The 26,614-nt window shown below is 40.5% G+C and overlaps 1 protein-coding gene across 4 annotated transcripts in view; it reads left to right on the top strand.

Moving 5' to 3' along the window:
* Positions 1-26,614, top strand: part of DAAM2 (dishevelled associated activator of morphogenesis 2) — a 202,283-nt gene that overhangs the window by 86,814 nt on the left and 88,855 nt on the right. For all 4 annotated transcript variants that reach the window (XM_032681445.1, XM_032681447.1, XM_032681444.1 and 1 more), the window contains exon 3: positions 16,941-17,030. In XM_032681445.1, the coding sequence (XP_032537336.1) occupies positions 16,941-17,030 (90 nt within the window). The remainder of the gene's footprint in view (positions 1-16,940; positions 17,031-26,614) is intronic.

Here is a 26,614-nt window from a genome sequence, read left to right as displayed (position 1 = left end):
GTGGCTTAGAAAGACATGCATTTTAGGTCCCCACTTCAACCCCCAAATATGTGTCGTGTGTATATTGAAAACTGTATTAACTCACATTTAAATTCAGGCATGTTATCAAGATTTGAGTATTTCAGTTTCAAATGTTAAGTCTTTTGAGTCATTCTATCCTTTTGCTGGATTCTTTTGAATATAGGGATTTATTTTCTGTGTCACTTGCCCTGCATGTAAATCATGGTTTCAGACTACACCTCTGACAGGCCAGTGCCTTAGAGTTGTTGATCATTGCAAATTTCCCTGCAACCATAATTTAAAAGTACCTCTATTCTGTTTTGCCCATAAGAGGAAGTTATTTAATTTCCTATGCTCATCCTCATCCTCTCTGTGCTCTTTTATAATGAATTAATCTACCTAATCAGTCAGGAAGTGTAGTGCCAAATGTAGTCAACATCTGGAGAGGTCCTTCATTTTTATTTGTATGTGATGAGCTCTGACTTGAGCAAACTAGGAGGCTTTGCTGGCCTTAGCTCAATGGAGACTCCTCACCCCAGTTATTACTTCCTTAATGAGAATAAACAAGTGGAGGCTGTAAGAAAATGCTACTGATGAGACCAAGACAGAATTTTCATGACCAGAGGCTCATATCCAGGAAGAAGCCTTAACATCACCCTCTAAGTAGAAGACACTGTCTCTAAAGGCAGAAAAAAGGCAAAGCTTTGAGGCAGAAAATCACTCTCCTCACTGATGATGGCCAGGCCACAAAAAGTTTTTTTTCTCTCAGATTAGATTATAGTTGTCAGACTAACATTTTTCATGCACTCAGATGCAGTTGTCTTCTATTATAATAATGGCAAAAGAACTAGATGGTTTAAGATTTCTGAAGCACTTAGGGTACCGAGGCTTGAGAGGCAAAAGCTCTTCATGGTATCATAGTCTGTCTAGTTGTCTACAGAGTTCCTTTATGTCCAGCACAGTTCTTCAGTCCAAGATTGTACATACCCAGATACCTCTTTTCTTTTTAGTTTTCCACACAGAAGAGACTTTTTTTCTTCCTGCTCTACGGAGAGAGACTTTTTCATAATGTTGGGTCTGCTTTTCATGTGTCCCATGTGCAGTACATGTGTACAAGTCCCTGATTTTAATGCACGTATCACCAAAAGCAGTTTTCTGTAGTTATTCAAGTCCCAATACATGAGGTGTTGCAGTTTAGGCTTCATTGCAGAGACAGCTTCCCCTTTCAGGTGCTCACCTACATATGGAGTGCTATGATAGGGACAGGCTTATGGCACTGAGTGCAGAACCAGTGCTTTCTCACTCCAGGCTCCCTTCCAGCAGATGCAGCTGGTTGGCAGCTCTCAGCTCCCTGACCAGCTGTGTAAGAAGGAGCAGTCCCTATGCTGCAAATGGGTGAGACACAGGTGCTGTGTAAGGAGCATAAGATGGCAGCCAGGTCTCACACTCCATGTCTGAGAATCAATAAGGTTGTGTAAACAAATGTAAATCCAGACCTGGTCTTACGTGCAAGATTTTGCGTGTGAAGAAGCTGGGGGTGTTACCAAAGTACCTGTGTAGTTTTAATGCTTTTATGCAGGAATACACTGTCTTTTTAGATCTTGTTGCTTTACTGTAAAATTTATGGATAGATAGCTACCCAATGAAAAGCAGTTGAGTTCCACTGAAGACAGTAGTGGAATTATATCATTCACCATTGGCTGAAATTTGGCCTGTGTGATATTTCTGTGTCTGTGGTGATTGCTGGCTTCTGAATATCCCAAGCAGAGCAGCATGCTGACTGCCTTTCTGAAAAGTGGGAAAGGTTGCAGTTGTGGTTGGAATACTTGAAGGGAATGTTGGAGTGTGTTCTGAGTATGATTTACTTACACTAGACATGAAACACCTGAGAAAGGACTCACAGGATTACATGTTTTTACCAGAGTAATCCTGATGTTCCATGATTGAGGACATGCATGTAGTCCATCTAAGGCAAAAGAGGAGAAGTACTGGATTTTGGGAGCATCACAGATATGTAGCTTGGGTTGTAAAAGGAGGGGAAAGAACAGATCTGCCACTAGAGAATGAAAGTGCTAAGTTGCCAGTCTTATGTCTTCCCTCTATTGAATGCTTGGGAGCTGTCATGATATTCTCTCCCTTAAGTCATGAATTAGGTGGATATGTTTAGTTCAGAAATTTTGTGTCCATGTGTTCTAATACCTTATCAGATGATTTGATAATACTGTTGTGTTTTGGCATAACTGCAAGTGCTAGGCAGCATGATATAAAAATAAAAAAATAACATAAGGCTCTACTGTGGCCTTTTTCCTTAGTAAGATGTAATTAATATTTTAATGGTTTTTGTGTTCCATTATGACTATAACAAAGAGTCAGCAACTTTCTGGATTGAGCCTGAAGGCCGCTGAAGTGATAAAACACTGAGATGATATTGATAGTAGGAGTCATACTTGCTAGCTGGAATTTATCTTTATTTCAGCTTTCTAGAGCTTTTCCAGCTACACTTGGATACAGAGTAGACAATTTCCTACCCTCCTCTTAGAATTGAACCAGCATTCTCATATATTTCCTGCCACTTTGCCTGCTGGCTTAGAGGAACAGAGTGGGCCCTCTCCAGTAGAATTAGTGTCAGCAGCAGTAGTACAGGGATGTCTTATTGCTCCAGCACTTTGGAATGGCTTCTCTGAGTATGATTTCTGCCCTTCTACAATTTCTATCCTTCCTTTACTTCTCTGTATTAGTGTCTTATGTTTTTCAGAGCTGTATTTGATGGCTTAACAATCTATTAGGACCTCATTCCTCATCTTCTAGAGAGGATATTCAAATCTAGATTTGTTCTGCTGAGGAGGGGTGGGAGACTATTATAAATCAGATAAGAAAGGTAATTTGGGATGAAAACATGCCAACTGGAGAAATTTCTCCAACATCTGTGAGAAATGACAGAGGAAAGTACTACGTCTTACAAAGACCGTGTTGGCCAGATTGTAACTGGACAGAAGACTGTGATAAGGAGGAGCAATGTTTTCCAAAGTGCTAAAGAAAAAGACACAACAAATGAAGTAGCTGTGGTGCTGAAGGGACAGTGAAGACAGATGGCAAAGATGGATATGATATGGGATAAATGCTAGACCAAGATGATCTTTTGGCAGTGCTTTTGGAGAGAATGAGCTTGCATGGTAATTGGGGGAGGTGGGATGACAGATACTTGTTTCTTCTGCAGCTTATAGAGGAAGGGCCAGATCTGAGATTTTGCAGGAGGTATGTTTTGATATTTAGCCTGATGACAGCAAGAAAGGGAAAGCCAGATCCATCTAGCTGATGAAGACCTTATCAAATTTATAGTTATTTATATAATTTATAATAATTTCCCACCTGAAGCTGGGGAAGCAGTGAAATTTTCCAGTGAAGAGAAAAGGCTGGGAAAGAGGATGGGACGTAAGTGTTTTGCAGGACAGGAGTTATCCCTAGGGAGGTAGAGTCTAGCAGGGGTTTAAGAGGAACTGTTAAAAAATAAGATAATTGAATGGAGAAGAAGATAACAATTATGAAGTATCATCTGTTTAATATGTTGACTCAGATTATTTTCTGTAGTTGCTCACCTAATAACAATTTATATCAGATATAATAATTGCTCAGATGGTGTATCATATAGGCTGAAGAAGAGTGTGGGGAAAGGGTGTATAACTATGTCATACCTCTGTGCCCTTCTATAGGTGGATTCTATCTTCAAATAGTACTCAAGGTTTGTTGTTTATTATTCAGGGGACCTGTTAAGGTAATATGGGATTGCTCTTCCAGTATTGGAGGGAAATAGCCTTTTTTTATCATTTGCCTGGTGTGCAGGACTCCAAAGTGGGGAGAACAAGGTGCCACAGGGGAGGCTGGTTGGACGGAGTAGCACCTTTTTAGGGTACAGGGTTTTCAGATCAGCAGTTTCCTGACATGTTGCTCCACACTACGTAAGGGGCAAATTTTGGTGTCATTTACAGGAGAGGTCCTTGTGTTCATCCTTCAGCATGAGGTGAGAGCAGCACATGGAAAGCAAGTGTCAGAAGGTGCTTTTTCTGTCACTCATCACACCAGACTGCCTCCACAGCCGCTCTAGCTTTGATGTTTTATCCTGAAGTAGTACAGACAGATGCCTTCCACCTGGCACAGGAACAGCACTGACCCAAAGCTTTTAATGCTACCTACCTTGTTTTCTGTAAACGAAAAGTCTATAAGCTTTCTGGGAGGAAAACTTTTCAAGACCATGGTCTTTTTCCTAGCTATTCCTGGAAGCTTACACAACTAAATTCATGCATTTGTGCATTTGTTTCCCTTGTGAGAAACAATAATGCTTCTTAACCCAGTTTTAATACAGAATTGGAGCCACATTGAAAAGTTGCTGAAAAGATGCAGCACGTGTAGGTTACAGGCAGTACAGGAGTCTTCCAGTGTCAAATGTGTTGTATTTGAAGAACTTGGGAGCAAATCTCTATTATTGCCTCCTACTCTTTTCTACTTGTTTTTTTATTAGGGAGGATCTGATGCAAGACTCTACTGCCTTCCTGGGCAGACTTCCCTTTCTTTCACATGTTGACCCAGTGGTGTATGCAAAAAGGCCCTAGTCAACATCTGTATATTCTGTGCACTTCTACATTAAAGGCACTTAAGGGCGTCTTTTAATTTTGCAGTTTCCCATCATTTTTTGACCACATAAAGGGAAAGGCTGCCCACAATAACCACCTTTTGAAAAGAGCAGTGTGCACAACAATATTATGCAATGGTTTGCTAGGTGGAGGTTTGAAGAATAATTTCTCCAAAGGAAATTACAAGGGGAAAGCAGATTGCAGTTTCCCTGTTTGGAAGGTGTCCAGGGAGATCCCTGAGTCATGGAAAATCCATTGGGATTGCTTTAGTGGCTATGTTTCAGCATTACATCTTGGATAAAGAGCAACAGCTGCATGAGTTAGTTGGTTGGTGTGAGGTGGTTGGCTTCTGCATTAATGATGAGGGAGAGCTTTTGGATTGCAAATGCTTAACCAGATAGTAAATGCAATTATGATTTGTTGTTAGAAGATGATGCAAGGCACGTGCTCATTCTTCTCTTATTCTTTTTACTGTATTTTGTGAAAGTTTCTGGTAATTTCTTTAGTAGAAACATTTAGAGAAAGACATCTTGGCTGGTGTTTTCCTAAGCCCAGTGATGTCAGTGCAGTAGTTTGTGTTCTGATTATCAGAATATTTGAGCAATGAGACAGGACAGGGTGTGAGTGAATAACCAAATATACTGTCATGCTTTCAATTCACTGTTTGACTATTTAAATACTCAGTTTGTATGAGGGAAGAGAACTGTGGAATTGCCCTCCACTTCAACCCAGAGGAGATAACAGAAGCCAGTATGTGGATGATGTTCTAGCTGGTCTGGACTGTAAATACAGATCATCTCCATTTATTAAAGTAGAAGTTAATAACTAGCAAAAATGGGACTGATAGACTTCTCAGTCTATTCTACGTCTGAAATCTGTGCTATAGATTGTAGAATGAGCCAGTGTTATTGGTGGTGTAGCTGACAATTTAAAAGGGACAATTTCATCAATATTTTGCATTGGAGTAAATCCAGAGTAAGTCTGCTCAGTTTAATGGATTTAGAGGCATTCTGATTTCTGGTTTGCACTACCAAATTTGGAATACTAATTCAGAGAGCAAGAGAAGAACTAAAACTAGCTTCTGGTTTCACTTTTATCTGTGTAAACCTGAACTTCCACCAGAAATTTTGTTGATTTTTTTGGAGTTCCTTTGAGTTTACCCTGTGTGTAAGCTTGAGCTTATGTGTCTTAGCTGCACAATCAAAGCTCAACAAGAAGTTAATTTTGCTCATTAAATTCTTAACCAACCTCCCAGTTCCTCCTGCCCTTTTACGTAATATTTTATCAGAGATTTAAAGGTCAGCCAAGCTCTGACTTACCCTTGTTTTCCTCCATAGGGGCATATGGCAAATAGGATGCACACAAGAGGATAAAGCTGGGAGGAGAGGAGTAGGTAGCACTGATGCCCCTGGAAATTCAGCCTGCCTTTGGCACAGGGACACAGCAGCAATCCCCAAGGCACATTTTGAGGGTTAAGCCAGCAGGACTGTGTTTGGGCAGGAAGTGATCAGAGAGGTGTGTGCCTGTGTGCTTTGGCACAGTCCAAACTGTAAATTGCTCTAGCCTAGGAACCTTCTCTGAACTCATTAGTATTAAAACAGAACAGAGGACACTTTGTAGGGAGGGAGAGGGTGGAGAAGCCGGAAAGGTAGCAGTTTAGACGGCAGTTTCCTAATAGCCTTTCCCACAACTACCTTCCCATACAGGGTCTCATCTAAAAGACCTTGGCATGAAAAAGAAACCCTGGCACAGGGAGGGGGAAGGGAGGAGGGAAATGAGGGGAGGGGAAGGAAAGGAAATGAGGGGCGGAAAATGGGCACTGTGCTGAAACAGCAGATTTTATTGTTATTTAGTGTTATATATGCTGATAATAGAAGGTCTGTTTGAGAGAGGTATTTGGTACAGTGTGTGTAATCAGAATGTGGACGTAAATGCGGTATTTGTCCTAGAGAACTTGCGACCTGTCCAGTGAAAAAATGTATCAAGCAGAGGTTTAACAACTTCAGTTCTGTTTGGTATTTTCATTTGACTGCATGGTGAAGTACAGAACACACCTATTAACTTTCCAGATCATAGAATCATAGAATGGTTTGTGTTGGAAGGACCTTAAAGATCATCTAGTTCCAACCCTTCTGCCATGAGCAGGGAACACCTTCCACTGTACCCAGTTGCTCAGAGCCCCATCCAACCTGGCCTCGAACCCTACCAGGGGTGCAATATCCACAACTTCACTGTGTAGCACATTCTAGAACCTCACCATCCTCACAGTGAAGAGCTTTTTGTGTAATCTAAACATACACTCTTTCAGTTTAAAACCATTCCCCCTTATCCTATCACTCCATGCTGTTGTAAAAAGTCCCTCTTCAGCTCTTTTATAGGCCCCTTTAGGTACTAGAAGGTGCTGTAAGGTCTTCCTGGAGCCTTTTCTTCTCCAGGATGAACAATCCCAAATGTATCAGCCCTTGTTCATAATAGAGGTGCTGCAGCCTCTGATCATCTTCATGGTCCTCTTCTGGACTTGCCTTCTGGACTGCAGGCACACATTGTCAGATCATGTTGAGCTTCTTCTCAACGAACACCCCCAGCCCTTCTCCTCGGGGCTGATCTCAATCCATTCTCTACCCAGCCTGTACTTTTGCTTGTGCTTCCCCCAACCCACATGCAGGACATTGATCTTGACCTTGTTGAACTTCCTAAGGTTCATACAGGCCCACCTTCCAAGCCTGTCCAGGTCCCTCTGGACAGCAGCTTTTCCCCTCCAGCGTATCAACCACATCACACAGCTTGGCGTCACCAACAAACTTGCTGAGGGTGCACTCACTCCCACTGTCCATGTCACCAACAAAGATATTAAACACTGCTGGTCCCAGTACTGACCCCTGAGGGACATCACTCATCACTGGTGTCTGCTTGAACATCAAACCATTGACCACAACTCTTTGAGTGTGACCATCTAGAGACTTCCTTATCCACCATGTGGTCAATCTGTCGCATCCACATCTCTCCATTTAGAGAAAAGGATGTCACGTGGGATAGTGAGAAATGCTTTACACAAGTCCATGTAGATCATGACAGTTGCTCTCCCCTTATCCCTCAGCACTGTAACCTCATCACAAGAAGGCCACCAAATTAGTCAGGCATGATTTGCCTTTAGTGAAGCCACGTTGACTGTCACCAATCACCTACTTATTTTCCCTCTGTAGGTTTCCTTTTTGTGTTTGAGTTTGTCCAGGACATTCTTGTCCATCCATGTAGGCCTCCTGGCTTTTTTACCCGATGTCCTCTTTGTTGGGATGCGTTGTTCCTGAGCTTGAAGGAGGCAGTTTTCATGTATTAACTACCTTTCTTGACTTCTCAGACTGCTGCTGTCTGTATCACTGATGCCCACATGAAACAACAGCAGTGGATAGAAGTCAGTGGACTGTACGAGGCTTGGTAGTTTCTCAGTGACATCCCAAATATGAGTCCCCAGTAAACAGCACTCTCTCTAGAGCGTGTCACTAGGCACATATCCATACTGTGGATATGTTAAAACGTAAGCTTAAAATAAGATGGAGAAATTGTGTGAAAAAGGATCTGATTCAATGGGGACAGTTAAAACTCCTTTAAATAGCAAGTCTCGTAACTCAGGATGGAAAGGAGCCAGGTACACTTCTTCAGAGAAGAAACTAGGGATTATAGTGGATCAAGAGTGAATGTAAGTCATTCAGGTTTTGAGGCTTTTTATTAAAAAAGAAAAAAAAGTCATTGACTACATGGAATATGTAACCAGAAACGCAGTCTGAAAGATGCATGAAATAATCTTTGCAGTCAGCATCGGTAAGGTCTCAGCTGGAACACTGTACCCACTTTTGAAGAGTGCAAATCAAGAAAGATGTACTTTGACTGAGGAGAGACCAGAAGTGCTGGACATGACCTCTAAAAAGACTGAAAGAGCTGGATTTGTTTAGCATCAAGAAAGAAGACTGAGGAGGGACATTAAAACAGCCTTTAATAGGCTGAAAAACAGTTATCAAGAGGAAGGAAAAAATCTACTCCCCATGTTAGTAGTTGATAGGGCCGGAAGTAATAGGCTTAAATTGCAGCAGCAGGGATCCAGACTAGACATGAGCCTGACTATTCAGTTTTCATCCCTGTCCCTCTCACTGGACTCATTTCAATTCACTGACATGGACATGCAGCCCACCTTAACAGAAAAAGCAATGCTAATAGTCAGCTGTTTGCATTATTGTCCTCATATGCCCACTCATATCCGTGGAATGTCCCTCTCGCTCTACCTGTATTGTAGCCCTGCATGTGAAAGTGCATGTCTAAGCCTTGATCTCTTTCTCTCTCTAAACATCTGTGTGTATTATTGCATAAACAAGTACTGCTTTTCCTCAATCTTTCTATTTGGCCCAGCAGATTGTTGTGTCATGCATGTGTTTTGCCTGTGAAGGACAGAAAGATGAACAGCAGATGCTGGTTCTAGTGGCCTGTGAGAGGGGATTGCCACAATATGTCTTGCTGGTTGTGTGTACTCGTGTGCTGCCAAGTCACAGACAGCTTTGAGGAGTAGGAGAGGGACAAGATTTAGCTGTTCTCTGGGAAACAAGGAAGCAATTAACCAATGATTAAAAAGCAAAAAAAAAAAGCAGTATAATGAGGGATGTGTTTGAGGGTGAGGGGGGGGCCTGTTAGTTGACTTTCTGTGAGATAAATTTCTCTATCAAAAAGTAGTGCCCTTGACAGATGAAAGTCTTACTCTGCTGCTAAGCCTTAAGAATGAGTAACTTCTGTGTTGGCAGGGTAGAGTAAAAACACATTTTCCAGTATGTAAACATCAGGTGCTTTCTGTCTTGTACTGTTATGACTGAGGATCAAGAGATTTGAGACCTTAGAACTGAAGGGGTTTTAAAGCTGCAACTTTTTGAAAAAGCAAGAAGGAAAAAAGAGTGTTATGGGAATTGCAGCCTTTTGTTTGTCTGCTTCTCTGCTTTACCGTCATATCTGTGGCAGTAGCTGGAATGTAAACATTGCTTCCTATGCCAACAGGCTGTGTTAGCAACTCATGTGTGCATAGTGGTTTCATAGTGCACAAATGCAATGATAAAACATTGTGGTATGGGTAGATGCTACGTGATATGTCTTGTGTGTGTAAGGTGGGAGTGGCATACACACATACTATGTGCATGCAAATACCTGGAAACTCAACGATGTCTTGCTGTGATCCACCTAATTCTTATAAAATGTAAAACTGATCAAAATGTTACTCCCATGCTTCTCACTGTGTGCTGTTTCTATGTGCTTTACGAAGGCTGCTTTTAATTCCAAGGATTAGCACAAGATGAAAGAGCTTGAGGGGCAGGACTGATTTGGTTTTGGGTTGTTTTGCCTTTTCTTCATGGGTTATCAGTAGACTCAGCACATGTATCAGATGCCCAAGTGGAAACTTTTAACCAGTGTCCATCCGGAGGTGTGCTTAGCTGTGTGGGTGGTAGTGCTGTTGGCTGATTGAAGACTTTTGCACTGCTCATTTCTCCAGTTTGTACAATGGTGTAGGCAGTTTGTGCAGTCTAATGAGTCTCATCCACTGACAGTTCAGACAGGCAGTCTTTCAGAATGCCTCATTGACCTTCTCAGTATTGGAAATGCACACTCTTCCAGCAGGCTGCCTCTTACATGTCAGGCTGGTGAGCTATGATGAACAAAACAATGGAAGGAAAACTGTAGGGGAACAATCCAATACTGTCCCCTGGAGGTGGACACAGTGATTAAATAAGGAAGGTTTATCTCTTCTATCTGAAGGTCTTCACAGAGACACTGAGATTTGAAGAAGATTGTTTTGGCATTTTCTGTTGGTTTTTGTTAGGTTTTTTTGGTTTCTTTATTCATTCACTGAAGTTATCTCTGAAGCAGCTCTTTGGACCACTGCCTCTGTACTTATGATGAGAGTGTCTCTGCTCCTTCCTGACTTCCCTCCCTGGTGGGCAGAGGCAAACTTGCACGTGAGCCGCCAGACTAACTTGCTCATTATTCGGCAACAAGACCTGACATAGGCATCAGGAACTGAAATATAAAGGTTCTTGGGGCTGTTGCTAATGTAAAAGCATAGCTTTCATGCAATATAAGCAGTGTTAGCAATGTGGTCCTACTCAGTTCATTTTTTAAAGCTGTAATGGTTATGCTGGACAGGATTCGCTGTTGCAAAAGCCTGTAGTGCGCTGCCGACAACATTCTCCCTGATCTCTTTCCACTGCTTCCTCTTCCTCTGAACTCCCAGGCATGTCAAGTGGCTTGAGTTGTACTTCAGCATTGGTTAACCCACTGCTTATTCCCTCTAAGTCATTACACGTGAACATGAACCTTCTCTGGGGCCTACCAGTGGCTGCTGGATGGGACCCCATGGTGTGTCGTAGTCACTGTTTACTTGTACAAGATTTAAATAAATTCATCCAGAGCATAAGGCTGTCAGCTGTGCTATGCCACTTGGGAGCATCGGTGGTAACTGGAATGTGGCCTTTTTGGGGACATGGTGACAGACATCTCTATAAATCACCTTGGGGAACCTGAAGCATAGGTATCATAATGTACAGGGAATTTATTATACTGGCAGCGGTGTATTGTACTTCATTTTGTAATTTGGGTGGATTTGATGCTGTTTAGAGACAGAGAGAATGATTGATGAGGTGGATGAGGGAGAGTGCATTTGTACATGACAGGTGAAAAGGGTCAAGGGGAATGAGAAGATTAGTGAGGGGAAAAAGAAAAGGTAAGTGTGTGAAAGAAAAAGGAAAAAAAAAGAAGGAATGGGAATATGAACAGGAAGCAAGATAAGAGTGGTGCATTTAACTAAAATTCATACAATGCAAGGTATAACATAAAAATGATTGTACCCTTGGAACCTAAATTTTTGAGGTGAGTACGCAAACAAGTTATTAAAATAAAAAGTCTTCAAATTGTGGAGCTTTTCCTAGAGTGTGTGAAGGCATCCAGATAGAATTCCTGCCTTCTCAGTTTTCCCTATTGGATGACTCGTGAAGAACAATTGAGATAATGCTGGTTTGATTGAGCAAAAGAAAAACTTCACAGCTGTGAAAAAAATTTTTGCAAATACCATTGCTATCTTGAAAGGGACATTAAGTCAGATCTATCACAGAATCAGCCTGTTTTTTGAGACAGGGAGCTTGGAAGTGTTTGACCATCTATGGGGTTTGGTCTGTGGTTTTGTACTTTTGCAGGGCTTTGCATAACCCTCTGAAACTTTTGGTGCTGGTCACAGATCAGATAACTGCTGCTTTCATCTGTTCTGGAAATTCCCAAGTTTCCATTTTGAGTTTAACAAGGGAAAGTAGAATTTAAACTTCCTGTGAAGCTTTGCCAGTTTGTGCCATCTGAAGATTTGGTTCTCATGGAGCCTGTTAATGCCAAGACCTGGCTGTCCTTTTGCTTGAGTACCCATCGCTGTTAAAGAACCAATCAGTGCAACAGAGCTGTAATCAGACAGTCACAATAGACATCTCCAAACAGTAGAAGTGTTGAAGCCTATTTGCCTATGTATTATGTCTTAGTGTTCAATTCTGTGGTGAAAAATAAAGATTGATTTCATCCTATGAGGATGATAAATGCATTTCATTTTTTAATAATTCTTTATTAATTGCCTGAATATGTTTGTAGGCAGAAATAAACTTTAAAAAAGTCAGAATATGCTTTTATATGTTATTAGCATCTCTCAGTCATAAAAAAGCCATTAAATGTGAAAAACAGGCCTGGGGTGAATGCTTATGGGAAGGATATGCTTTCACGAGCATTTTAAGTAAGAGAGACTGTGACCTACAGGTAAAAATTAAAAGTGTAACTCAACTCTGTAGCTGAAATTATAAAAAAGTGATAAAACAAGACAGTTATCCAACTAAACATAAGAAAATAAACAAAATCTCCTTTCTGGCAACATATTTGTTATGCCCATATTAATCAAATTATTGCCTGCAGTAAACATATCATGTCAGAATTCTGTGTTTCATAATGCTGGGAATGCTATGCATGATTCATTATATGTTTAGGAAAACAAAACAAAACAACAGCCACAAGAAAACCCAACCCCCCCCAAAAAACCAACCCTTTGTTTTTTGCCTTTTACAAAACAAAGCAGCTGTCTAACCTTAAGTCAGTGTGAAACTCCCCGGTGACCAGTAAGTCCAGCAGCCCGTGGACCTGGGACAAGTAGAACAGAATCCTCCCATGAGTGTTCCAAACATCCCTGGAGGGAGGACCAAATTTGGAACTCTTGGTCTCCAACACTGACTTTAAGTCAAGAGATGCTGGACACCAGAAGCTGGGATTCTCTGTGTACTAAAGGCCTTGAGGTTTCTCCTTTAGAGAGGCAGGCGTGTTGGTAGGTGTTAAAAGTTCTCCTTCAGTGGGTCTCTCTCCAAGTGAACCACTCTTCTACATCCCCGAAATCTTACTTTTTCTCTTTATTAATTTTATTTTGTGTCACTGAAAAAGGTACTGCCCAGTCTAGGTGAGAAATGCCTTTCTGTTCAGCTTTTCTAGAGCTTTGAGTAGTATCATTATTGAGCTGATGGCTGCCCAGCATCAAATCCAGCTTTCATGCTTTGATAAACGTTCCCCCAAAAAAGGGACATAATGTGGTTTTAAATCCCACAAAGTACTGGTTTTATGTTTCCTACTCATTCCTCCTTCTTGTTTCCTTTCTTTGTCTCTTGTTTCTTTGGGTTGTAGCCATTTTGAATGAGGGCCATCTTCCCTTTTGGCCTAAGAACTGGACTGGAAGTATTTGAACCTCAAATCCAGCTCCAGTACATTTTAAATGTTTTATCATTGAAATTCAATCTGTGTACATAAAAAAAAAAAGTCCACATGAAAGTGAAATTAACTGAATTAACTCTCAGTATATAAAATAAAATAGGAAATAGATAAAGGAGAGAAATATAAGGAATATTAACTGGAGATACTTTACATCTCCCTCAGCCCAGCCTAGCAAATATCCTTTTAATCCATGTTTCATGAGAACACTTCCACCTTCAAGTATTTTTAAGAGCCAGGAGGCTGAGCTCCATTGTGCAGGGTCACGCTGGCATGAATTAATGGAACTGAGCCACCTTTCCAAGGCATAGAAGAGTTACTACATTTCTGTTGAGAAACTGGAACAGGTGATAGAGGAGGGAGTTCTCCCTGCTTTGTTCTGTCCGTACCTTTTTTTTACCCTTTACATTTGCACCCAGGGCATTTTGTCATGTTGGCTTCTCTAGTCTGGCTCCAACCCCAGTCTTGATGGCTGCATTCAGAGTTTAGTTCTTCACCTTTCATGCCAAACTTGGCAGTTCCTTTCTCCTTCAATAGCTGCTTGCTGTCACTGAACTAACAGGTCTGAATCTCTGTATACTGACAGATCTGCCTCTTGTTGGGTCGGAATGACCTGTTCATGGACCAGTCCTTCTGAAATTAATTCTTTCTGTTGTTCCTCCTGCTTCTCTCCAAGGCAGTAAGTTTTCTTATGTGCCATCTGTGTTAGGATCCTGAATCAGAATAGAAAAATGGTCTACCTAATCCAGGGTCTTCTTTCTTAGATCTCGATTTTTCCTGTGCAGTCACAGTGGTCTTCTGTTCATCTTTTATAGGAAGAGCAAAGGGATGGGAGAAGTAAGATGATTTGGAGGGTTCCAGAAGACGGCTTCATGTCTCCTGTATTTTGCAGGGATTTCTTGGGGTTTTTTATAGGATAGGATTTGATTGATAGTGATGGGGCATGTAGGCCTCTTCAGTTCTTCCCACTCCTTTCTTCCTCTCAGTGAAGGAGCACACTTGCCGAAGACTAATTTCAGGAAAAGAAGTTTGACTGCTGCTTTGCCTTCTAGAGCAGATATTTCTTTCCCTGCTGAATATTCATGCTTGCTACCTGTCCATCTGACCTGGAGGTTAGAACCCAGTGTTTTACCTCTTAACAAAGACAAACACTAACTTTCAAAATTAAGGATAAGCCATCTTCCTTCCATGTGCTATTTTCCAGTCAGATGTGTTTGGATCTGCCTCTGGTAATATGCTTTTGCTTGCAATACCTGAGCAGTTTCCTTGTTACTATGTTACCTGATCTAATGTGATGGCTTCTAAACTTCTTTTGACCTAATCTACCCGCTTGAGTCACAATAAATTAGTGTGTGGATGCACTTTTTTTCCCCACTTGATCTTCCATGCTTTCAAACTACCTTTCTACACCTCTATCCTGAAGAGCATGTCATGGTATCAGAATACTTAATTTCATGGCTGGGAGTTGCATATTCTCATTGTCCCATTGAAGGCAGATTGCTCTTTATGCCCCTGATACTGCCAGTGTCCAAGGCAGTGTCTAGAAGCTGCAGTGTCCTGCCCTCAGAATCCTGCCCTCTGAGTGGTTTTAGTCAATAGGAGTATTCCTTTAATGAAATAGTTGTCTTGGACTATACTGTTTATGTACGTCATTCAGTTTTGTGCACAGCTTCTGTTTAGAGCTTCTGCTGCTTGTCTGACCTGCCACCAGAAGCAGAAAGAGAAGAGCTCAAGTTAGCTGCCCTGTATTTAAAAAAAAAAAAAAAAAGAGAGAGAGAGGAAAAAGAAAAATGTTAAGATCTTTAAGCAGTTCAATAAAATCATAATTTTTTCAAAGAACTTAGTTGAGCCCAGCTAGCTCATTTCAGATATATTTCTGGCCTCTGGTGCTTCTTCTAAACCTGGCATTTCTGATTCCCTGTCTGCCCCTCCTTTTCCTCCCGCATGCTTGACCTCCAACAGCATTCCTTCGCTTGTTTTAAGGCCTTACATGTCGTTTCACTCTCCCTCTCCCCCCAAGAATGTGATCCTGGCCTGAGCTTGCTAATTGTGTATAGCAGGGATAAAACTCCTTGCCTTGCTTGGCTGCCCCCTTGTTTGGAAACTCACCCTAAACATTTCCACATGGTTTGCACTCTTTTTGCACAGCTACTTTTTTTTTCCCTTTAAACTTTTTCTTGTTTAAAATAACCCTCCAGCTTCTTCTACCTTGAGCTGCTGGCACTGACCTCGCCTTGTTACTGTTTGCATTTCTTTTGTACCTTTTTGCAGCTTAAATCTCTGTGGGCTTTTAAATCTGTCAGCAGCCGCTACCAGGCTCAGTGTGCAATTTTGCTCACTGTTTTCACAAGTTTCCCAGCCCTGAATGCTTTCCAAATGAGCCATTGTTGGGCTGAGTTAAAGAGGTATTGTCTCTGCTTGGACAAGGTTAGTGTGGGTGCCAGAATCTGCATGTGCAGCGATTTTGTGCTACAATGTCATTTGATGTTGGACCCCTGGGCTCTTCCTTCTCCAAACATTTCAAATATATGGGGGGGGACACACCAAAACCTTACCAAAATCGATTTATTGAAATATTATTGGAAGATTTTCTTTATATTGATGAAACTCTGATTTATACATCTTCATCCATGTCTACTCATGCAGACTGCTTGCTCTGAACACCACTCTTTTTTGTTCAATTCCATTATAAGCACCTGAAACCAGTAGCTGTGATTGTAGCCCTGTTCTGGTCAGTGCTGCATAAACACAGAGGGAGTAGCAATATCTGCTTTCATGTTTTCTGAGATATGTTGTATGGGAATAGAGTCTATTTTTATCCACCTTTTACAGAGGAGAAACTGAAGCTGGGGAATTTGGTGGTGTATCCAGAGGGTGCTCTTGACAGAGTTGGGAGTCAGTTCCAGATCACAGCATTATCTTTCGTTTCACTAATGTAAGGTTGGCTCGGCTCTAAGAGGGTATGTTCTACTGAACTTGCTATTCTTAACAGAGACTGAAGTTGCTGCTCTGATCAACCTAATGTGACATTGTGGGGAGAGATGTTCTTTATGTTGAAATGATGGTTGTCTTTGACTATGTGGTTCAGAGGACAAACATCTGGAAAAACATTTCAACCTGTAGGTTGCTGATGGCATTACTGCCACTAGACAACTGTCTTATGTACTTTGCTTAAAAGATGCAATAATTTAAATGTTTTCCTATTGAAGAGCAAATTAGTACTGCCAGCTAGGAAAAAGGTGTATCGAATTTTTAGCATTTCTTTAAGTGTCATAATGAATGTCTGTGTCACATAATCCAGTGCTTTGAGTTTCTCACTTCATGACTAATGTGATCTTTCCCATTCTTGACTGATCATTAGTAATGGAAGTTTGAAATGGGAATTGTTCTGGCTACCTCTCTTCATAGGTTCTGCTCTGACAGGGAGAACTCAAGGTTCCTAACAGTTACCAATGCAGCTGTTGACTGGTGTTTTTTTCTGTTTTTCTTTTTCACAATCTCCAGGATGAATTGGATCTCACAGACAAGAACAGAGAGGCTATGTTTGCACTCCCTCCAGAGAAGAAATGGCAGATTTATTGCAGCAAAAAGAAGGTACTACTGTTGTCCTGATTGGAGTAGCTCACCAGTGAATTGTGTGCATGTCCATAATTGCATCTTGATTTGAGCTATGTGTTTATTTACTGTTTACTCAAGAACATGATTAAGTGATGTAGGGATTTTTATCAGCATGGATATGGCACAATTTTCGTATAAGTAGTGTATGCTTAAAAAAAGTTAATGTCCCATTTTGAATTTTTTACATGTTTGGGGGTTTTATTTTGTTTTATTGTTTGTTTAGGCGTTGTTTCTTTTGTTGTTTGGTTTTGGGGGTTTTTTTGAGCTGAAAGAAAAGCTATCATGAAAATGTTTTAACGAATTTTTTAAAACTTTTATAGGCTACTTAGAATAAAAAAAGTATTGCTGAATTCTTTCAGGATGTCTTCAAATATCTGAAAAGTACACTATAATAGTGGTGTCTTAAAACTTGGTAGTTCAAGGTCTTCCAGAGCTTGTAGGAAATGTTCCCCGTTGCACTGGAAAGCAAAGATGACCTGCTCCTCTCAATTTCTATGAAATACTTCTCCATTCAAGATCTTCAAATTCTGACAAACCAATAAGGAACAGTAAATCAGAGGTTGATGTATCATACTGGCAATTTTGTCGCTGGCAGAATGATGGCCAAATGAATTGATGAGTTGTATCACTGTTCTGAAACTTCTAAAGGAGGAACTTCTGCAATAATGATGTGGTGGAAAAGTTTTGCTGCTCTAGGAAACAGACAATTGGAAACAAAGATGGCCCCAATAGCATATATTTATTAACGATTAATGTTACGGAAAAAAAGGTGTGGTGGGTTTGTTGGTTAATTTTATTTCCCGGGTGTGCAAGTCATACTGTGAGAGCATCAGTCTTTGTACATAAGTTTGCATAACAGAAGGTGAAAGAGGAAGTTTAGATTCCAATACTGAACATGGCAGATTAAAACTCTGCTCATGGTCCTTCTGAGGTTGTGTTTGCTGCCTTTTTTTCCTCAAGGTGGGACAATGAGGTTTCTTACCACATAATTAAAGAAAACCAGACCAGCCAGATGGATGTTTTGCATTTAGGGTTTTTGTTTGGTTGGTTTTTAACTTCATACAGAGAAGTTAATAGAAATAAATTAATTATTGCCTCTGAGACAGCAATAACTCAGGACGTGCATAAGAGCAGTCTAGGCTCAGTTGTCTTTAGTGCTCTCTCCATTCTTTTTCCCTGCTGGTACACAGACCTTGCAAGTGGAGGGAAGTTGCAGGCTGCTGTGATTAATGTCTCCTTTACATTTTTGCTGGCCAGCTCAGCTGGATTTTTCAGCTCTGGTGGGAGAGGATCTATTTGTAGCCGTCTCAGAGAACCCCACATTCCACCTCCCAGACCAGTGTGCCTTGGCAGGAAAATTTGTGCTTTAATGTATTTAATATGTTAGTTGGATTCACTCGTTACAGTGGGGGTGTTGTTGTTGTTGGTTTGGTTTTTTTCCCTCTCTTCCTAAAACAGTGGATTTGATATAAGAATCTTAAAGACCTCCAGAGTTAAAGAAGCTGCGTACTGGAAAATCTTTATAATGCATTTATATGCAACATCATTTAGCTGAACTCCAGCTATCCAAAATCATGTGCTAACTGGAACGGGATACCATTGCCAAATGCCTATTCATTACATTGTAGATACTTTCAATTACTTGAAACCTTAACTTTCCAATGTTATTCATTGTTTTCCTCACAGGCACTCAGATGATCGGTGTGACATCTCTCTCTAGCCTACTACTTAATCCACCTATCATCAGTGTTTTGCAGTGAAAGAGAAGCTTATTCTGAGCTTCGTTTTAAAGCAAGGCTGCCTTTTCCCTGAAGAATTTGTAATCTAATTTTAGCCACAAAGGGTCCAATTTCTCACTTTGCAGAACACTACCAGCTATCCAGGACAAGACCCCAGAGAACTCCGTCTTGCTGATGTTGGGTTCTTTGAGTTTTCTGGGAAGCATGGGCTTTACGCTTTGTAATGTGGCAACTGAAAACACTATGAACTAGAAGGTCAAGTGCAGACTGAGACAGTTGTTCACAATCATTAATCTCAGGTGCCTTTCCTAGCTTAAAAGTAATGGAAAGTTGAAGCTTCCTGATTTGCTCTAAAGGTGGCGACATTAGTGGGCTGCCAAATGTCACTTGCAAAAATGAAGATCAGTCATTGCCATAGACACACATTTATCTTGGCAGATAGACTTTAAATATCATCTTCTATGGTACCTAATCCCAATATCTTAGCAGCAAATCACTGTTGTATTAAAAAACTCGTTCCACCTGTTTCTGATACCAAGCCTTTCTGAAGAAATGAGGGAAGGCAGGTATGTCTGTGCATTGAAAGTTATATGCCAAGGGTATAACATGCCAGTCAACAGTCCTCAGTACTCAAAGAAGGTTTAGTTCTGGACTGAGATTTCATAGTTATGGGTGATATCTACAGAGGAGCATTCACACAGTGTTATACAGCCATGTTTGCTTTGGTCGCTTCTGGCCATTCTGGGTTCCTATCTGAAACTGTAGTAGCTTTAGCTACCAGCTATAGTGAATACTTTGCTCTGATCTGTGGGGTAGCTACTTGCAAGGAATAAAGGCTGCTCTGTTGACAAACGTTAGTGTGTTCTCAATCTCAGCTGTTCTCTACCTTACCATTAGTCAATATAGGGTGGACAATGAGCGGTGCAGTTGTCTTAATTTGCATCAGAACAATCATTAGTCACCACTGGTGGACCCTGACATTCCACCCAAAACACCAATATTACATATTTTAGATTGCCTCTTCCTCTGTAGTATGAACTTCTCCTGATATTGAGTACTAAGTAAAGCCATATGTAGACTATACCAATTATGACATTCTCCCTTAGTTCAGGTACTTTTTTCTGGTTTTGTTTAGAATAGTCTTCATGTCTCACCATAAGCTGAAATTTAGACTTTCATAAAACATAAATGCACTTGTGTAACTCTTTTCTGTAAAATTATCTCTAGATTTCCTACAAGATATAAGTTTTGCAGGAATTAGATCAAGCACTAGATCAAGCTTTCAGATGTATTTATATGTTAATTTCAGATGTAAAAATTTATAAAACCAGTGTTCTTCAGTGTTGTTTTATCAGAAACTGATACTGATGTACATAATCTCATTAAATACTGATCAAATAATTATATGGAGAGAAAAAGTTGTGAGGTCAGTTACTTAATCCATAAGTGAGCTTCTACTGGGATCCTCAAGAGGGTAGAAAATGCAGGTATTCCACTGTTTCAGTACACATTGCTTTGGATGCAATCTGTGTTTCTGAAAATGAGGCCTCATTGTATGGGCGATAGCTTATTGCCTTCTGAATAATCCTACAAGATGTTAGACTTATTGCTATTGGAAAGCAAGTCAAGTTGTTTTCTTTTTATGGCCTTTCCTGCCTCCAGAGACTAATTTGTAAGCCTTCAGTTGAGGAGATTTTAGTAGTAAGCACACACATTTTGCAGAGTTAAACAAGTTAGGTGTTTTTTTTTTTACTCCAGTCTTTCTTTGAGGAAAAAAATTGGTAGCAAATCTCTTTCCAAAGTACAGTCACGCTAGACTAGCTATATCCTACAGTTTCTTTCCAATCAAACAAATAAACCCAACAAAAATCCCAATCGTAATAACTGTGTTGACATCTCTTAGATATTTTAGTGTTATTTTGCATTCTTGGGATTTTAGTTGTACCATAGAATAGCTGCTTAGAGTTGACTATGCTTTATCTACTCAAGTGAGATTATTCAAACTCAAGTACTGAAGTAATAACCAGCACACTGAAACTTTCTGGAACTAGGCATTTACAGCATCTGAAAAAGAGTACATGCTTATAATCCTTAAATTTATTCTCCTTTTTCTATTATGGGAAAGAGATATAGAGAAAAGCTTCTCCACAATAGCAAAATAGTATATAAAAATGCTGAGAAAAATTTATCTAAACCATAGTCTGTAGCAGTCAATAGGCAGAAAAGAAATGAATTTCCTTATGATGCCATCCCCTGCAATTGTTTTTCTGAATATCTGTCAATTACATTTTTCATCTACCTGATGAATAAAAGAGCTAGGAAACTGAATATGCAAGTAGGAGTCAGGAAACTCCTTGTTTCCAAAAGTGTTTGATTTAAATTATTGTATAATTACAAAGACCTTGTCGTTCTTATGTTTATACATAAATGCATTTCTCTCTACCTGAATGAAAGAGTGGCAAAGTTAGGAAACTTTTTGGAAATGTTCTGGCCATGCCGTCCTCTCATACATTTTCCCTGCACTGTTTACATGTGCCTCGGCTGCATACAACATTCCTTTTAATTTTCCCATTTCCCTTTCTTTTTTCCTTCCCCCTTGTTTTTTTTTTCCCCTTTCCCACTTTTCCTGTTCATTTTTTTAAGATAGAGTCTTAAAGATCTGAATATATTTTCAGTTCAAATGCTGTTCATTCTTTTTCTTCACTGCACTTATCTGTCTTCTAAGATGTTCTTGTGGTGAAATCTCTGGTTTTGGATGAGCTCACTGCAAGGAGCAGGAAGGATGGAGTAGAAGGCACTTTTGTGCACTACACGTTACATTACACAAAGAGTCCAAGCCCTTTCAACTGAGGTCACAGGCCAGTGCTGAAACCACTGAGGCTGCAGTCCAGGTGAAGAGTGCCTCAGCCCCAGATGCCCTTCTGGAGAAGATTTACATCTCTCCCACAAAGAAGCAGCATCACCTTTTATTCAGTTCCATTTTCTAAAATGAGGGCTCCATCCTCATAGGCTTCAGAATACTCTGGAGAATCCTAGGATTAGTCAGACTAACTTTTAGTAGTTTTACCACCATCTTTTTATACCATTTGCAGCTCATTTTCACAAACTCCCACTGTGGTCCCATGCTGGCTATCTAACATTACTGAAAATAATGTCTACATGCCCAGTTTTGTTTTTTTCTTTCTTTGAGAGTCTTGCTTTGAGTTTTGACCTTGAGGTTTAAATCGTCAGCAAAATGTCACCATAAAAAGTCCTCCATCCCAATCCCCCTGCCTGCCTTCAGATTCTTGCAGAGCAAAATTTCCAATCCAAACCCAGGCTGTATTATGGCTATAAACCCTACTTGAAACTTGAAGCTGGGGTTCCAGCTTCCAGACAGTGCAATTTACCCTACGCTTTGTATTCATCCTCCTGTTAAAACTATAAATATAAAATTTAATAATGTTTATAATATAGATATATATATTTATAATCTACTGGAGGGATCTAAGCTGCTTTTGTAGCTTTTGATGTACTTACGTTAGCCTACTAGGGATATTTAGATATTGTATTTAGATAGGAGTTAATTTCTTTAGGTTCCTGCTTTAAAGTAGGAGATATACATGGAAACCACAGAATCACAGAATTGGTAAGGGACTACTGGTGGGATCATCTGCTGCAGCCTTCCTGCTCAAGCAGGGTCTTCCTAGAGCACATGGCACAGGATTGCATCCAGACCATTCTTGAATATCTTGTGAGGGAGACTCCACTACCTCTCTGGGCAGTCTGTTGCAGTTCCAGTGCATGGTCACCTGCACAGTAATGAATTTCTTCCTTGTATTCAGGCGGAACTTCATCTGCATCAGTTTCTCCCTTTTGCCTCTTGTCCTATTGTTTGGCACCACCAAGAAGAGCCTTGATCCGTCCTCTTGGCACCCTTCCTTCAAATACTTATGGCTGAGAGGCGACTTCATCAATGTCTCTTGGCCTGCTGGCTATGCTCTTCCCGATGCACCCCAGGATCCCATTGGCTTCCTTGGTGCCAGTGCACACTGTTGGTTCATGGACAGCTTGTTGTCCACCAGTACTCCCAGGTCCTCTTCTGCAGAGCTGCTTTCCAGCAGGTCACCTCCCAGCCTGTACTGGTGCAGGGGTTATTCTCCCCCAGTTGCAGGACTCTGCATTTGCCTTTGTTGGATTTCAAACAGTTCTTCTCTGTCCATCTCTCCAGCTTGTCAAGATTCTTCTGAAGGGCTGTGCAGCCCTCTGGGGTATCGACCACTGCTCCCAGCTTTGTGTCATCAGAGAATTTGCTGAGGAAGCCTCTACCCCTTCATCCAAGTCATCGATGAATGAGTTAAACGATACTGGACCCAGTATTGAACCTTCGGGGGCACTCTTAGTGACAGGCCTCCAACTAGACCCTCTGCCACTGATCATGACCCTCTGGGATCTGCCATTCAGCCAGTTCTGAGATATTCAGAGGAAGACAGATATTCCCTAAAGAAGAGAGAAAATGGATCTTCATCTGGTCTCATTTAGTGACACAATATGCCAGATGAAGATCACACCACTGTATTGTCTGAGTGTGGGTTTTTGGTTTTGTATTGTCTGATCTCAGCTATAAAAGCCTTTGGAGTTCATCCTTTCTGTATGAAGAGTGCCAAGCACGTGGTTGTCTCATCATAAATGAAGTGGGTGGTTTGAAGTTGTATTGTTTTCAATTCTATCTTCTTGCAGTATTTCTTCCTCTTTGAAATACTCTTAGAGTCTGTTATTGATTTGGAATATTAAACTGTTTTGGTTATGGAGTTGTAGCTTTAAGGAGCATTTAAAGCGTCTCTTATAAGTTCCCTTCTTTAGAGTTGTTATTTCATATGCTGTATTGGGGAGCAGACGGGAACACACCAGATGGTTTGCTGCAGTATTTGAGAATCCATTTGTAATGAGTGCTAGTTTGATGAGGCTTCAATGTGACTTGATGGAAGTTTTTCTCCCAGCTTAGCATGAAGTATTGAGGGAGAGTGTGCATGGATGTGGGGGTGAGTGCTTCTACTTTCTCTTTACTGTGAAGTCTGGAAAATGCACAGTAACCCTCACAGCACGTGTAAGAGCCTAAAAGTAAGAGCAGTTGGAGGCTGAGTGCCCATGAGAGAATGGGCAGTAGGAGGCTGAGTGCTTAGTGTGAGGGTATTGCTGTCTAAACGATGAGTATGTCTGATGACCACAGGGCAAAGGCCAGCAAAACCACATTGGAGATGTAGAATTAGACTTTATCTGAAGTCTTTGGTGCATCAGAAAGTTGTTTCTTTTCCTACTGATACTTTAGAAGTCTGTGGCAGAGGTTCAGCTCTTTAGTCAACATTTTAATTTGACTCAATATTCAAACCTTGAAAATGACCTGAACAACCTGATCTAACTTTGAAATTAGCTCTGAGGCAGTCCCTTCTTCCCAAGCACCCTTCCATCCTAAATTGTTTTGTGGTTCCCTGAACTGACCATAAATCAAATTAGGAAAGCAGCTGAATGGTCCTGTAAAGAAAAGGGGCAACACTAAGACTCTATGCACTCTACTGTACACTGTCCTATATTACTGCTATGAGACCAACTCCTTGAAATAGGCTGTAGCAGATGTTATTTGGTTCCCTCCCAGTGCCTGGGATCCATGGTTGCTTTTTGTCTGAAAGACTGTGTGACTTCCTTAGCTCAGAAGGCTGCTGATGAAACAGTCTGAAATGTGGAATTTCTCAAATGAATTCTCTGAAAATAGACTTGCTTTCAGTTAGCCTAGGGCTCACTGGAAATCTCATAACACTGGTAAGTCACAGTGGGAGGATGTTGCCCTTTGCAAACCACGACATTCCTTCAGCTGGATGTTTGGAAAATGCCAGCAATTGTGGAGTTAACTTGCTTTTTTCCCACCAGCATCTGTTCCTTTTTCTGTTAACAAAATTACTTCATGCTCAGATGTTTGGGATGATTTGTTAGCTTGATGTTGACATTGGGTCATTTCAGTATCTTTAGTCTAGGTATGGCAGACAGGCACATGGCTTCAAAAATTACTTTGTTATAAATGCAGGTAGGCTTTAGAGCAGTAAATTGAGAAACTCTGGCCTATGACAACCACAGGACAAGCGCTGTAATGGAAAACAACAAAATGCAGCAAGAGTGTCACTAATGCAACAAATACACTCATTTCCTCATTAGTGGTGTACTTGGGTGTTTCACTGTGAAAAAGCAGTTTGATTGATGGTACTTGTTAATGTGTGTCATAGAGTAAAGCAAGAGCTCCCAAATTTGGGCAACATCATTAATACAATGTAAAGTAAAGCCTAAAATGATATACATTTCCTTCTACACCATTTAATGCAGAGAATGTGTTCTCACTGGGAGAATAAAACTTGGGATTCATGTAAGACACCATCTCATTCTTTTAGAGTTCCGTATAATGAATTTAGTCTTTTTTTTCCCTCATCTCATATAAGTATAAATTTGTTGATGTTGCCCTATTTTTTCTCATGTAGGTCAGCATACTTGAGAAGAATCATTGCCCATTTTTTATGGCTTATCATTAAGTTCTTGTATTTTGTTTCTTTGTGTTTTTTCCTTGATATTTTCCCTTTTATAGCAAGTACCCCAAAGTGTGTATTTGAAGCAACAATACTGTAGGCTTAATAATGTGATAGACTCCTCTTAATTATTTTTTTTCTTAAAGTCATACTTGTAATGATTTAAAGTATAAGTTTAGTGTCAAGGAGGCAAAAATGCATGCACAATTCAGATTATATACCATTATTACAGTTTGGAATCATGATATCTAGAAGACCACATTGTAGCAGGTATAAGAGGAGATAAGTTTTTCCAAATTCTCTGCTTTACTTGGTTTGTGTTTTCCATGTTGTCATGCTAACAATTACAGATTCATTTATTTATCCTGGTGTAAGAGGTTACCTTGGGTCAGGGTCTTGAAATTATATCTTTATTTATGTATAATTGAAAAGAATTTTCTTCCATGCCCTCCCCCCTTCATGGGAACAGCATGGAATATTTTTAGTTTCTTCCTCCCACTCCTCTCTCTCTCCAGCAAGAAGGGTTAGTTGTTGCTTAGAAAATGTCTTCCCAGCTCATTAATTCAAACTGCTGAAGACATAAATGCCAAAACTTGCCATGTTATCTGCTATAGATGTTCTGAGTATGTAGAATTTGTGTGTCCATCTTGCAGTTCTGCGTTTTTCAGGTGAACTACTAGTGCTTCAGTTGAAGTTAGAACTCAATACATACCAAAAATCAGGTCCAAAATAGTCCTGAGTTTGTACAGTAATAGCTGGAAAATTGTCATCATCATTCCTGTTGTTGTGTTTTGCATTTGGCTTGCATTCAGTGGGAGTTTGGGAAAGCTCAGTGGGCACAGATTTGACCTAACCATGGAAAAAAAAGAAGAAACCAAAAAAAAAAGGGAAGGGGGCAAAAAAAAAAAGAAAACATTTATCCAGCTGTCATCCTACTAACATGGTGTAATTTACTGTACTTAAGAACAAAATAATGGTGAGCAATCCCATTCTGCTTTATGGGAAGTACGTGTAAATGCTGATTGCGTGATTTAGTTGCTGCCACTGGATTATGTGCTGTCTGTCCTCTTGCAAAAGTTCTGCATCTCCACAACCCAAATATGAGTCAGTCCTGCTGACAGTGTGCAAAAATAATAGCAATATATATTCCATACAATGCAGTTTTCGTTGTTCAAATTAGTCTTCCATGGATAAGCAAGAGCAAAGAATATATAAGTAACTTGCCTGTTTCTCTGGTATGTGAGAAGCAAGTTTGGTACAGACCGGGGCTCAC

This window comes from Chiroxiphia lanceolata, chromosome 3 (assembly GCF_009829145.1).
Source record: "Chiroxiphia lanceolata isolate bChiLan1 chromosome 3, bChiLan1.pri, whole genome shotgun sequence".
NCBI lineage: Eukaryota > Metazoa > Chordata > Aves > Passeriformes > Pipridae > Chiroxiphia > Chiroxiphia lanceolata.
Note: the sequence above shows the minus strand (reverse complement) of the source record. Positions and strands in the feature narration are given on the sequence as shown.